Raw genomic sequence first — 14096 nt, 5'->3', positions numbered from 1 at the left:
GCATATACAGCTCTACCTAAAACCATAGTTCTCCAACATGCTTGAAAAGTTAGGGGTGGACAGAGAGGTAGTTATAATCTACACTTTTGACCTTTAAGAACTGTTTTTATCCCCAGTCTGAGCTGCAGTAGGAAAACCTTTTTTACTGCTATCCTAATGCCTCTCCCACTCTCTCCTGTTGTCCAATCATCACCAACCATCAAGTCTCCTAGCAAATGGTACTGGAGATTAGTACCTGTAAGTCCATTCATTCTGACAAACTCCTCTTCACCAGCCACCATCATCTAACTCATCACTGTCTAATCCAAAACCTGCAAGGATACACCCCTTCACATTGTTCACCTTAAATTCTCTTGTCATTGCATGTGGTCCTGAGCCCCATCATGCATCGGTTAGATACCCTACACCTTACCTGAACCCAACCCTTGTCTCCACATTCCTAGGAATCTGATTGAATTATATAGCAACTGTTTTAAACTTGCATCACTCTCAGGCTCAGAAACTCTACTTGTAAGTCTTGTGGCATGATTATATAAATACCAGGAATTAGTTTATCTTTTGAAAGACTTTTCATCCTGGTATTGATAGCTAACCATTTTCTTGTTTCATCCGGCACATCTATTGCCTGTGTTGTGACAAAAACTGGCTTTTTCTTCTGCTATGGAAAAAAACTATAAGATATGTACTGTACTACCTGTACAGTGCACATCTAATGAAGGACATCATTTTGTTCCTTAGAGCTCTAAGCACAGACTGAGAGGCTGTCAGGCAGTGAGCGGCTGTGATTAAAGCTTCCCTCCTATCTGGTGTAAAATGCATATGTGCTGCCACTCTTGTTTGTTTATAGGCAAACTGGGGGTACTGATGCCCTGAAGACATATGTAGAAGTATTGTCTCTGTGGTCTCTACAGGCACAGAGATAAAGAAAAAATAAGGATGGGTGCACTTGCATGAATTGTTATTAAACTGTAAATCACATGCCATTCCCCATAAGAAGCACTATGTAAGCTGCTGTTTTTAAAATGTGCTGTTTTTAAAAGATGCTATATAAATAAGGTTATTATTATTATTATTATTATTATTATTAATAAAAGAAAATTAATTCTTAAAACAATGAATTTGCTACATGCATTTTGTTCCTTTTCCCTTTATATAGAACTAACGGCTCCTCACAAGCAATCAAATGGAGTAAAATAGTGCTAAAATGTTAGGATTGCATCTGTGTTTTATATAGTTTATTTTAAAATATCAATGTTATTCCAGATGTTGTATCTGATTATTTGCATGATCAATTTAATCTGCATTATTTGTGTTGAGCCTGAAGCCCACCCTATACTTCCTTCAAATTAACTCCTTGTTTGTGTGATTGAGTTGAAAGAGTGTGTGTGTGTGTGTGTGTGTGTGTGTGTGTGTGTGTGCGAGTGCACTGGTGCATGCAGATGGAAGTGATTCTGCAGATGTTGGTGTGTTTGCACCAACAATTAGAGAGGCCAGCTGTACATGTGCACCCCGATGACACATATAGGTGATGTCTTTCTGTCGTTGCCATGGTTTCAGGCTCGCTACAGGCGGGAGCATGCCCAGCACAGGAGCGCTCCCTCACTCCCCCTGGTGGAGAACCTGCTGAAGGACAACACAGACGGCTGTGCTCTCACTGCTCTGCTGCACTTCTACTGCCCACAGGCCGTCAGACTGGAAGGTGGGAACAAACCCTTCAATCTGTAGCCACACCCACGTGACCTCACAGGCCACACCCTCTTTTTTGTCATTATTCCAAAATGTAAACAGATAAAAGTCAGTTGGCTTCTAGAATTAGAAATAGAAATGAGCTTACCACAATGACTTTCAGTGTCAACTTGACAGAACAAAGGATGCTCTTCTCTGCTCTAAGTACAACCATACATTTGAATACTTACAAAGCCCCTATTTTCTGAGGGCTTTCTGCCTTTTGTACTTATAAGATAGTAAATCAATTCTGTGAACACAAATAATAATGAAGTAGTAGCTTTTTACAGGAAATCTTTTTTCAGTGGGCTAAACTCTAATTCTTATCTCAAAGAACATCCTATTTAAAAGATTAAGGACCCTTTTGACTTTTTTGTTGTTACATTTAATGATATAAATAAAGGACGTTGTTAAGGATGTTGATCCCAGTAATGCAGAGAGGTTTCAGGACAGTCGTAGAGAACAAAAGACCTGTTTCCTCTCGACTTGTCTGCGCCCTCGTTTCTAAAAATGCCCTGGGTTGGGTTGTGATTGGTCACGAGGGGTGTGTGACGGAGGACCGTTAGAGGAGTAGCTGGCTGCTATTTCAAAGATAAACAACGCTCGTGTTGATGCTCTGAGACTCTTGGGATTGAATATAGTTCACAGGGAGCTCACACACATGTGCACCAGATGTGGAAGCAAGTTAATTAGCTTGCTCTTCTATCCTGCAGCTTGATTTACTCTAAGAATAACAGAAAAGTACAGTAAATCACAGAATGACATCATTCCAGAGAAATCAGCTGCTGTAATTTTTGGTCTCTCTGTCCCTGATCTGTTCCCTCCTGTCAGACATGCATGGGCCGTTCCTTACAGTAACGTCAGAGGATAAAAATCCTGGTGATTCATCCAGAGGGAGTTTTGAAAATTTGTGCCATGAGCTGTTTCAAGGATTTTAAGTGATTCACATCAGCTACTGCATGAAGTGCAAAAACTATTTGGAAAAAGGAGGGTAACTTTGTTCTCATCTACTCTTTTTCCCCCTTATCTTTCCTTTTCTTCCTGCCTGCCCCTTGCAATCACTCCTCCCTTGTGTGTGTGTGTTTATGTGTGTCTGACCCCTCCCCTGGTGGAGCAGATATCTGCCTCAAGGAGACCATGTCTTTGGCGGACAGTCTGTACAACCTCCAGCTAGTGCAGGAGTTCTGCAGGAACAACCTCAACCACTGCTGCCACTTCAGCCTGGAGGACATGCTCTATGCACATGCATCCATAAAGGTACTTTATAAAATATTACATTTTTTAAATAAAGAAATGTATGTGGAGGATGTTAAAAGGGCTGTTTTTATAATGATGATTCAGTTAGAGGAAGAGAGAAAAGAAAAGTGTTTTGGAGGATAAGGAGGGCGGGAAATTGCAAATAGGCAAAAATGAGTCATGCAAGGAAAAGTTTAATAATGAATGTGTGTGAGCAGGGTTTGTCCTCACAGGGGTTGTTACTGTATGTGTCTATGGATATATTAGTGGGGACGTAAAGATCATTTTCCTACAGTGAATAGAACTGGTTGAAGTTGCTTTGCTGCCAGATTAAATGAATATGACAGCCTGTGTGTGTGCAAGTGTTGGTAATTTTCTAGTACAAACGCTGCAAGCCAAATACCCCCCCTCTGTTTCACTCAGACAGAGGACAGATTCTGCTAGGAGGAGATTCACAGTCCTGACCCATCCCTGCCTGACTCCCTTGTTCTCTCCCCTCTCCCCTCTGATTTATCAAACAACAAATTTCTTTTGGAAAAAAAACAATTGTTGATTCAGCCAGTCCTCAGGCAGGGATATCCCCATTTGACACACATTTGTGTGTAATTAATTAAATACTTACTGTATGACTTTAAAAGCATCCCTGTGCCACCCAGACATTAGAAGCAGCAGAGCCATTGTGGGTAAATAGTATGCGGGGAGCGTGGGTAGGAACATTGGGATTCAAGTCACGGTCCGAGCTGACTGGGACTTTCCATTCTTCAAAACAACACAGCAGACTGTTTTTGTACTCTTTGCTCTGTAATTCTCCCTTCCTTTCTCATTCACTATAATGTTTATAGTGAGTGCATAGTGCTACAACTGTATAAGCAGGCAAAGGAGAAAAATGGTCATGCAGAGCAATTAAAGAGACTGGCACACTGCCCATTTACCATAGACTGCCCACTGAATCTTAACCAGTTTGAGTGCATGCCCATTTATTTAATATAAAAGAAAAGCTGTTTTTGCCATTAAGCCTTCTCTCGCTGTTTCTAAACTGATGATCCACTTAATAAGAATATTTTAGTCTTTGTATCCCTGCTATAAAGTAACTAAATTTATCTGTGTGTATTAAAAAGGTTTCCTGCAGATTTAATCATCTGCATTAATCCCCTCGAGCCTCCCTGTTTACAACATGACTGCATTTATCATTGATTTGGGTTACTCACTCCCTGCTGGGTGCACTCTGACATATTTTAAAGTAAACTCCAGATGGTGCTTTTGGCTGTTGTCAGGAGACATATGGGTTTCACATTAAACCACTCAGACAATGAAACATGTACTAATATTCATCTACACACACACACCTGAGCCTGTCAACTAGCAACACGTTGCAAGCCGTGACCTCGCTGATCTGTCAAAATGCTGTATGATATTGCAATTGTAGCTCATCTAACATCTTGGCAGAGACACAGGGAGAAGGGGTTGTGACTGTGAATAGACAGCCGTTGTGCTAATGACATTACTAAATAGCTGCATATATGACTGCAACATTAACCACAAAGGTGTGTGTGCTTGTGGTCTTGCAGAGTAACTACCTGGTGTTTATGGCTGAGCTTTTCTGGTGGTTTGAAGTGGTTAAACCTTCATTTGTACAACCCAGAGTCTTCGACCCAAACGGTACAGTACAAATTGACAATAATATCAGCATGCTTTTGTTAACTGCAGTGCAATTTTGCCTTGTTATGCATGCTAACTGATAACTCTAATAATTAACTGAAGGTTGCAGTTGAATATTGAGTACCGGTATCTGTTTTGTTTCCCTCTGCAGCCTGTGAGCCTGTGTCCTGTAGAAATATGGCTCCTGTGTCCAGTCCAGTAAAACAGAGCTATGCAGACAGACCCGACAGCCCAGAGAACATCCCCACACAGGGTAAAATATCTGTCAACAACCTGGGATTCAATGCGATCCAAAACTGTTTATTGCACTTGCAGACTTGCACATAAAGTATAGTGTACAGTAACACAGTAACAAACACAAGAAAGCAATATAGTAAAAAAGAAAAAGAAATAAGGAGAAAATGCTAGGGTAAGTTGTACATATTATGATGTTGGTATAATATGTAGTGCAAAAACTGAGCTTTGTACTGTATGACAGTAATGAGAATGATGAGAATGATAATAGTGCAAAAATCTTTCTTGTGTGTATGTGCAGCCAGAGATGCCACTATGCTAGTGTGGGTTGATTCATGTCCCTTGAATCACAGTTTTCAAACACCATGTTGGCCTCTAAATTTTTCAAATTTGGCCACACATAGTTGTGTTGTGCATTTAAGAAAAGATAAATTATCATTAGTACTATAAAAAGTTACCTGAGGTTTGAATAGTAAACAGTAGAAGAAGCTTGGTTTGTTTTTGAACCAGAGGCCCTCTAGTGGCTGTTTTACAACATGCAGCAGCTTTTATGCTCTTCTTTTGCCTACACTTAAATATTTAGCAATTATTTAATACGTAAAATAATTAATTTAAAAAAAAAAAATCTAACCTGTAATAAGAACCCAGGATGAGAGAGCTTTAGTTTTGCTCCCCCATTACTTTCACTCATGACTAAAACTGTCTATGTGTGTCTTCTGTCTTCCTGAAACTGAACTCTACTGCTGCATTTGTTGTTTACTTTTAAAAAAAGAGAGATTTGAGACATCCAGTAAGCAGCTACTCTGTGTCTGTAACAGGTATAATGAAGAGGTCTACCTCCATGTCCTATGTAGATGGCTGTGTCGGGACATGGCCCAAAGAAAAGCGGTAAGTACCTAAACTCTACAGTTTCCCTTCTAGAGCAGATTAAATTTGCTGACCTACGAATGTGAAGGAGGCTGTTGTTGAATATGTTTCCTTCCTCCCTCAGCTCCTCGTCTCGTGGAATCTCTTTTGAGATTCCTCTGGACGGAGACCCAACTCTGCCGTCCTGTGAGGCTCCCTCCCTTCGCGGTATGACCCGCTCTGCCAGCAGTGACGGTCTTGGGTTCAAAGTTCACTATGCATCTCGAGGGGGCATGAAGCGCCACCTCTCCCTCATGCCCGTCAATGTAAACGGCCAGAGCAGACACATACCAGAGGAGGATGACGAGTTCACCTCCAACAAACCCCTGGGCCGGAACAACACATTCTCAGTCAAGAACCAAAGCAGGTACAGCAGAGGAATGATTTTTAAATACAATAATCCTCCATCCTCCACTGCTTTATTGTCAATTTAAAGTGGTTCAAATAGGACGCCACAGGAATGAGTTCTTAAATCAGGAAATAAGTTAGCATTTAAGCGCCCTACTGTCAAACTCATTGAGGATTTTAAATGGGTTGGGGTTTAAGCTTAAGAGATGTTCGTGTTGTATGACATAAAATACGTTAGCAAACTCCCTCACTTGTGAATTTCGAAGTTTTTTCGTGTCCTTAAAAAGGCAGTTGCTAACAAGTGGGTAAATGAGACTACAGTGGTTGTCGGGGACATTCAACATCATCACGCCGGACACGGAGAGGAACTCTCTCACTAGTCCACCTCACAGCCTCTACTCGAGTTTTTCAGTGGTCTTGCAAACTCTTGTAGATTGTAGATTAGGTTAAAAAAATGTTATAAGACTATGGTTTTGCTAGCTTGTCAAAACAGCTGGTTAGCTTGTCAGAGAGCATCCGAAGCTAACGGTAGTGACGCTGAAGTCATGTGACTAGCTGTGGAGTAGTTCGCTTTAGCATAATGTTAGCTTTTTTCTTCTGTTGGCTGCATTGACACTTCAAACATCATAAAAGTGGTGTTCATTTGTGAAGATTATCCTGCTGAACAAAAACGCATAAGCATCAGAAACGTGTGTTTGCCACAGAGCAAATTTTCTGCAATGATCCAAAATCCAATGCAAAAATCCCATAGGACAATTCTGAATAGACTCCCATGATGATGCTCCTTCCAGGCTGGCCTACAAAAATACATCATTTCATTTGCTCTCTATTACCATCAGTTTGTTTACCCCTCCCCAGGTACTCCAATGGAGTCCTCCCAGACAGCAACCACATCCCCAACAATCACCATGGCAACCACAGTGGCCACATCAGCCCATCAACTCCTCCGAGCATCGAGGAGGCCTTGAAGATTATCCACGACACCGAGAGGCCCCACGCTAGCCTGGGCGTGGGGGACGAAGACAATGGCTTCTTTCTCCACGGTGCAGAGCCTTCAGACCCTCCAGGGGCCCAGGGGCCAGAAGATGACCCGGGTTCAGCTAAGGCTCGGCTGAACGACCACGACCCCAACTCTCTGTCCACTGATGAGGTCGACACGGGCATCCATGTGAGGACCGAGGACATCCAGAGCTTGGATGAGGACTCGTCCTCTCTGAGAGACTATTCAGACATGGACCCAGACTGTGAGGCCATGACCCGCTCGTGCCCTCTGCCTGACCAGGGGGAGAAGGAGAAAAACAGGGAAGGAGGACGGAGAGGGGTCGGTGGTGCTAACCCCGAGGGCGAGAGTGGAGATGGAGGCGAGAGGAGCAGCCCCTGTCCCAGTTCAGCCCCAACAATCCCCAGATCCCATACTGTCAGCCCCACCTCGTCCTCCGGAGGCTCTGGAGGCGGCATGGTACGGATGACGAGCTTTGCGGAGCAGAAGTTCAGGAAGCTGGAGGGGAGGAGTAGTGGAGGAACCACACCAGAGAGTTCAGATCTCAATGTGCCGTATACACACCTGCCAAAAAACATTTCTTCTCAGGTTTGTGACCTTTTGTGTGTCACTCATCCCACTTTTATTGAAATCTACCTTTGTTGCAGAGGCAGAAATACAATTTGGAGTGAGGTTAGTTTAGGTAGAATCAATGTCAATGATCTTTGCACTTTTTCTAGATCTCTACACCTCCGTTGCCAATCACATCTCCATCTCCAGTAACGCCTTCCCCCAGAGACCCCTCCCACCTGATAGCCTCAGAGATGATCCAGCTGAGGATGAAGCTGGAGGAGAAACGGAGAGCCATAGAAGCCCAGAAGAAGAAGGTAAACAGACACAGACAAAGATAGATCGCAGCAGTATAGCTTTTAATATAAATCCTCACACCATGTTGCTCTCTTCACAGGTGGAAGCAGCTTTCACTCGCCACCGTCAGAGGATGGGCAGAACGGCCTTTCTGAATGTAGTGAGGAGGAAAGGAATCACCGCCCCCCTCAGCCCGAGTTCAGCAGCAGCAGAGACACCTTCTCCAGAGTCGCTCACAGCCTCGAAGGAAACAAGCCAGAGCAGCATGGAGCGGGCGGAAAGATGCAAGCCGGACGGAGCAGCGCCTAAATCCCCGTGTGAGGATGGTGGAGGTGAGTGTTGCTTACAGATCACTTAAGAAAGCTTCCTTGAAATTCCTAGAAGTTCATGCTAGAATCACATATTTTAAGGCCTGTTTCGTCACTTTGCTTTAGGCTACAAATGAACCCCAGTACGTGCTTGCTTGGAGGCAGATCAAGAACTTCCTTTTGATTCGCTTCCACAAAAGAGTTCAATTGAGTCAAAATGAACCGAATTGAACGGGGAAAATGACAGATTGGAAGCACCAGTTGCAATCTGTGATGATAGTTTTGGTGTCTGGTCTATTTTATCTATGAACCACAAGTGAAAGAAAAAAACACACAAAATAGATTATAAACGATATAAAGAATATACGTATATGACTTAAATGATCTTAAATGCTTGCCAAGCCTTTGGATGTCCCTCTCCATGCTGTTCTCCTTGAGTTTCAATTCCCCTGACTTTTACCCCCAACATGATGAAACTGCCCACACACTATATTTCTTGGAAATAACATAGTATCGCTGCTGTTTTCCAACTATTTTTCAGTTGTGCGTTGCTTGTTGACCTGACATTTCAGAGCCTGTAATCAGCAAATGTGTCTGAATTTTATGATCATCAATTTACGATGAATTTATGATCATTTGTCCACAAAAAAAAGAAAAACAGAGAAATAGAATAGCAGAGCATGACGATCAAACTGGTAACTGACTCACTGACCTGTGTGTGTAATGTGGTGACACAGGTGTGGCTCCGGGTGAAATCGACCTTACAGAATACACTCGCTCCATTGAGAGGCTGAACACGTCGTTGGGCTTCCTGCAGACAGAGATGCAGCGTTTGGCTCAGCAGCAGGAGAGGATCATGTCCATGAGAGAGCAACAGCAACAATCCTGGGTCATTCCTCCTCCCGCTCCATCTCCACACAGGTAGCAAGATAGATAACTTAATGATAGATATTAATCATTTTGCCTTTTTCCTGTGAACACATACGTGACCTTGTGTTTTTCTTCCCCACAGGCAACTCCGTGAGTTGCGTAGCAGCAGTGTAACAGGCCGGGGATCAGGTCGTGGTTCCGTTGGGTCTTTGTCTCCCATCCTCTCTTCGTCCGGCTCTCCACGCGCTCCCAATCGTTCCCCTGCTGGCATTAAGCGGCGACCAGCTTCTTTCCATGCCAGGACACCTCGGACTCCACGACCAAATGATCTGAAGGTCACACCCTTCAGTCGAATGCTCAACACCCCCACGTCAGTGGACAGCCTGCCCAGACTGAGGCGTTTCACCGCTAGCCAAAGCCAGAGCTGCTCGTTCGACTACATGGGCCACAATGAGGAGCCTCAGGAAGGCAAGAACAGAGAGGACAAGAATGACAAAGAAAACACTAAGGACAAAGAAGAGGCAAAGAAGAGTGCTGGCACTCCTCAGACTTCTACTAAAGAAGCAGCCAAAGAGAAGAAAGGTGAGCAACAGGAGGAAAGAAAGACTCTGTCGAAAGGTGAAGTCAAGCAAACAAGGTCATCAGAGGTGTTGTGTCAACCGGTGTCTGAGATCCAAGGCGGCCAGGTCAAGGGAGACACCGAGGACAGGAAAGACCTGGTGGAGGTGCCTCTGTCTGGGCTGAAATCTGAAGGAGGAGGTCAGGAGATGACGGGAGAGGGAGAGGCAGGAGAAGACCAAAAGATGTGCTGTGGATTCTTCTTTAAGGTGAGCTGGAGCTAAAGCTGGCACTTCACTCTTTAAAATGAACATCATCCTGTGTTACAGAACACTGGAGACTAGTGATTGAGAGCATAAACTTATATGGAAAATGTTTACTGAGGTAATAAATCAAGTCAGAATTAGGTTCATGATATCATAGACTTCTATACAACTAGGGGAGTCGCTCCCTGCAGGCCATTAGAAAGAATGCAGTATTGAGGGACTTCAGCATTGGCTTAACTTTTAAGACCTGCTGCTTGGTTTAACTCCACATTTATCCCCCTGGTGTATCCCATCCCCACTGCAGTAAAACTATAATACCAGCTGATATACACAGTCAATTACCTCCTTTTTAATAATACAGTTCCTGCAGCCTTATGGTGCTATATGCATGTAGTAACAACAAGGAGACCCTCATACAGTGTGATCCAGCCACATGTGCAGTGTTGTGCCTGTTGAGGCATGAGCAGACAAAGACAATGCATGAGTGAATCTAGGCCAAAAACCCCAGATGCATGACAGTAGACTATTAGAGCTGTGATTATAGAGCAATGTCAGAGCTTTGTTGACAGAAGGTAATTACACTAATGGAATATTAAATACCAAATACCACCAAAATGCCAATAATTACGCACCATAGCATTTTTTTCCATAATAACATAATACGCCACGTAGTAATGAGTAAACGTGTCTGCCAGCTTGTCATGAAGGCAATAAAGATGCAGTGTAAATAATTCAACGTCCAATCTAACTTGTGTATTTTGTGTGCTCCCCGTCCCACACACACCAGGATGATGTGAAAGGGGAAGAGGACATGGCAGCAAAGAAAGCAGCTCTGTTGGAGAAGAGGCTGAGGAGGGAGAAGGAGACGCAGGAGAAGAAGCAACAGCAGGAGCTGGACCAGGAGCAGAAGAAGGAAGCTGCACGGTCGGTCTGACTTTGTGTTAGGTCTATAGCATCAATACATACAGTGTGTCTATTGCAATCATTCAATTAATCTTGATCTTGGTCTCCACCTTCAGGTTGAAAGCCGAGGAGGAGCAGCAGAAGAAGGATGATGAGAAGGCAAGAAGGGAATACATCAAACATGAATATATGAGGAGGAAGCAGCTCAAGCTGATGGAGGACATGGATGATGTCATCAAGCCTCGATCTGGAAGTCTCAAGAAGAAGCCACGGCCCAAGTCCATCCACAGGGACGTCATGGAGTCGTCTACGCCTCCTGTGAGAGCGACGGGTGAGAAACGTAGAAATCATATGCACAAACATGCTCATAGCTGCATGATTGCTGCCACTGATCTGAACTCGACCTGTGTTGCAGGGGTGCGTCCACGAGGATTCTCAGTGTCAAGTGTTTCTTTGGCGTCTCTCAATCTGGCTGACAACGATAGAGATCAGCCAAACAACAGGAAGAACAACAGGTAAGACCCAGTTTTTGCCTGTACTGTGGATTTTATACTCTTACCTTGCCCTTAATTTACAAATCACAGATGTAAAAAGCAAAAGAAGAACAAAAAATTCTACCTGAACCTGTTTCAATAAAATCTTGCTAGTAAAGTAAAGAATTCCACCTCTGAATTAGGTGAAAATTTATGATGAAGAAATGCTGAAGTTAGAAAGTAGTAATGTTAAAAACTAAGTTCCAAGATTGGATGAAAAAGTTGAATCTAACAGGTTTATTTAACAAGTTTATCAATTTCATTAGAGGCTCGGAAGCTGTCAAAATAAAAATAAATAATTCAATTTCTCTGTTCTATTTTTATTTTATTTTTACTTATTTATGTTTGCATTTATTTATTTTTTTATTCTAAATTTATTTGAAAAATTATTTAAAAGGAAAATGTAATCTTTGCAGATTTTCCACCAACTTTTTGTGATTGGAATGTGGATAAATATTTTCACTTTAATAGGAAAGTCAACAAGTAGGGGAATTAATCCAAAGGTAAATAAATAAAAAGGCAAGTTAAAGCAAATATATCAATTCATGTTACGTTTTATGAGTGATTAATGCCTACATTTATTTTCATTATTTTTTTAATTTAATTAAATTGTTTTATTTTGTCAGCTTCCATCCTCCATACAATGATCCTATTATGTTACAGCAGATTTGTAATTATTAAGAGGTTGTATTTTGCATCCTTAAAGTACTGCACAGTGCGCTCCTTTTACCTTGTATAGTGAGTTGGTCGGATCTAATCATTTTAAACATCATGTTCTCTTGTTGGGTCTGTATAAAAACTAAACGACCCCTCAGCTCCATCACTCCATTCTCATCCCATCTCAAAGTTACTTTTTTTAAATTGGCTATCAATTTATAGTCCTACGAGCTGTCTTAAAATGCATCTCATTTTTATACAGTTTCTTCAAGTTATGTATGTTTATAAACTATTATTAACTAGAGCAAGCATTTCAAAATGACTTCTTTTTTTTGCAGTTGATTCAGTTCATTCATCCGTATATAATGACTATTGCAATCTGCTCTCCCACAATTAAACTTCTAAAGTCACGACTCCCACCCTATATTTCATGTATGTCATACTCGCATATCATCATACTGTGATTTTAATTTCATGGGGTGTTCTTGACTTTTATTCTCTCGATTCTCTTGTTTCCCTCTCTTATTTCTATTTCTATTTTGCATGCATGCTCAGAGCCAATAAACTAGCCCATATCCCGTTCTATCTAAGCTCTCCCAAAGAAAGAAAGGGAAGGTTAGTAACGCTCCGAAAAAGTCATGCTTCAACAGATGAAGTGGCTCCATGTAGAAAAAGCTCCATGTAACTTTAGTCTGCATTTCATTAGACATTCTTTCAACGCAGACTCACATAAAAGCAGATAGATGTGTCATTGGAAATAATGTGACATATTCCATTATTGCAGTTTTTGCTTCTGCTGCATTAAGGTACCTCTGTGGGACCTGTGTGGCTGAGATGTTTCCACCTCAGTTCTCCTGCTCTTTTTCCTCTCTCAGCATTTGCAGTATTGTTCTCAGGCTGTTTGCTCTCTTCTCTATGTTGGCTGCTCTGCGCTTCGCCACTGTGTTTGCCGTTTTCTCCACAAGTACTCGACTTCATCCCTCACAGCAGCCATATAGACAGCAGTGAGACTTTGCTTTGCTTGGCTGAACATGCCTTTCTGTCCCTCGCTGCACAGCTTCGTCGGATGTACAGTATGATGTAATGCAAGACAACAGGCAGGGTTTGGAGAATTGTGTCACAGCGTCTGACCTTGTTCTATTACATCTGTGTGTGTGTTTCATGTCTGTGTATGCATGTCTGTGTCGGTGTACACTTTCATACCTGCTTATGTTCATCAACCTTTATGTGTTTGTTGTTGTGGGTTCTCATCACGTCTGTGCGTGTCATTTCTTGGTTTGTATGTGATCGTCTCCAGGCCGGACTCAGCAGAAGGTTTTTCTTCTTGTCCTTCAACTGGCAGTCGTAACGGAGAGAAGGATTGGGAAAATGACTCCACCACCTCATCCACTCCCTCCAACAATGAGTACACCGGTAGAAGACTTACCTGTTTACACAGTTTGTTCACATTTACAAAGCTTTACACACTTTTAATTAATGTATGCATGTGCATTCTTCCTACAGGACCTAAACTGTACAAGGAGCCGAGTGCCAAGTCCAACAAGCATATCATACAGAATGCGCTGGCTCACTGCTGCTTGGCTGGCAAGGTCAACGAAGGGCAGAAGAACAAGATACTTGATGTATGTTTTTTGCAATTATGTGTTTTTGTTTTTTTCAAGCGGCAATCTCAGGTTCTGAAAAGTGAAACCAATGTGTCTTAAACGTGCATTCTTTCTAATGTCCAGCAGGGGGCGACTGAACAGGCTGCAAAAAGAAGTCTGATTGTATAGATGTCTATGAGAAAATGCCCCTACTTCTCACTTGATTTACAGTATTATTTCAGTAAACAATTTCCTAATAGTTTTTGGGCTCACTCTGTAATTTCTAGTCTTCTTAAATACAACATGATCATTTTGTAAATATGGTCCCCTTTAGTGCCAATATTTTTGCGGTTAAATTGTGTTGGTTATTTGGAGTGGACTTGGACAAAACAGTACTTTAAAACAGCTGATTTATTTTTTTATAATTATTTCTTTCTTTCCCTGGCGCAGAAGGTTGATAAATA

The 14096-nt window shown here is 42.3% G+C and overlaps 1 protein-coding gene across 2 annotated transcripts in view; it reads left to right on the top strand.

The window, feature by feature from the left end:
- The window catches only part of camsap2b (calmodulin regulated spectrin-associated protein family, member 2b), a 40554-nt gene that overhangs the window by 24171 nt on the left and 2287 nt on the right, over positions 1-14096 (top strand). Inside the window, exons 6-22 of one of the 2 annotated variants that reach the window (XM_059344072.1) lie at positions 1558-1699; positions 2843-2982; positions 4530-4620; positions 4772-4873; positions 5673-5742; positions 5846-6127; positions 6967-7696; positions 7828-7974; positions 8055-8286; positions 9000-9183; positions 9275-9959; positions 10744-10880; positions 10976-11190; positions 11275-11374; positions 12605-12664; positions 13347-13462; positions 13553-13671. In XM_059344072.1, the coding sequence (XP_059200055.1) occupies positions 1558-1699; positions 2843-2982; positions 4530-4620; positions 4772-4873; positions 5673-5742; positions 5846-6127; positions 6967-7696; positions 7828-7974; positions 8055-8286; positions 9000-9183; positions 9275-9959; positions 10744-10880; positions 10976-11190; positions 11275-11374; positions 12605-12664; positions 13347-13462; positions 13553-13671 (3552 nt within the window). The remainder of the gene's footprint in view (positions 1-1557; positions 1700-2842; positions 2983-4529; positions 4621-4771; positions 4874-5672; positions 5743-5845; positions 6128-6966; positions 7697-7827; positions 7975-8054; positions 8287-8999; positions 9184-9274; positions 9960-10743; positions 10881-10975; positions 11191-11274; positions 11375-12604; positions 12665-13346; positions 13463-13552; positions 13672-14096) is intronic. The other variant, XM_059344073.1, reaches the window with a different exon arrangement.

The sequence above is a fragment of the Centropristis striata genome, chromosome 11 (assembly GCF_030273125.1).
Source record: "Centropristis striata isolate RG_2023a ecotype Rhode Island chromosome 11, C.striata_1.0, whole genome shotgun sequence".
Lineage (NCBI taxonomy): Eukaryota > Metazoa > Chordata > Actinopteri > Perciformes > Serranidae > Centropristis > Centropristis striata.
Note: the sequence above shows the minus strand (reverse complement) of the source record. Positions and strands in the feature narration are given on the sequence as shown.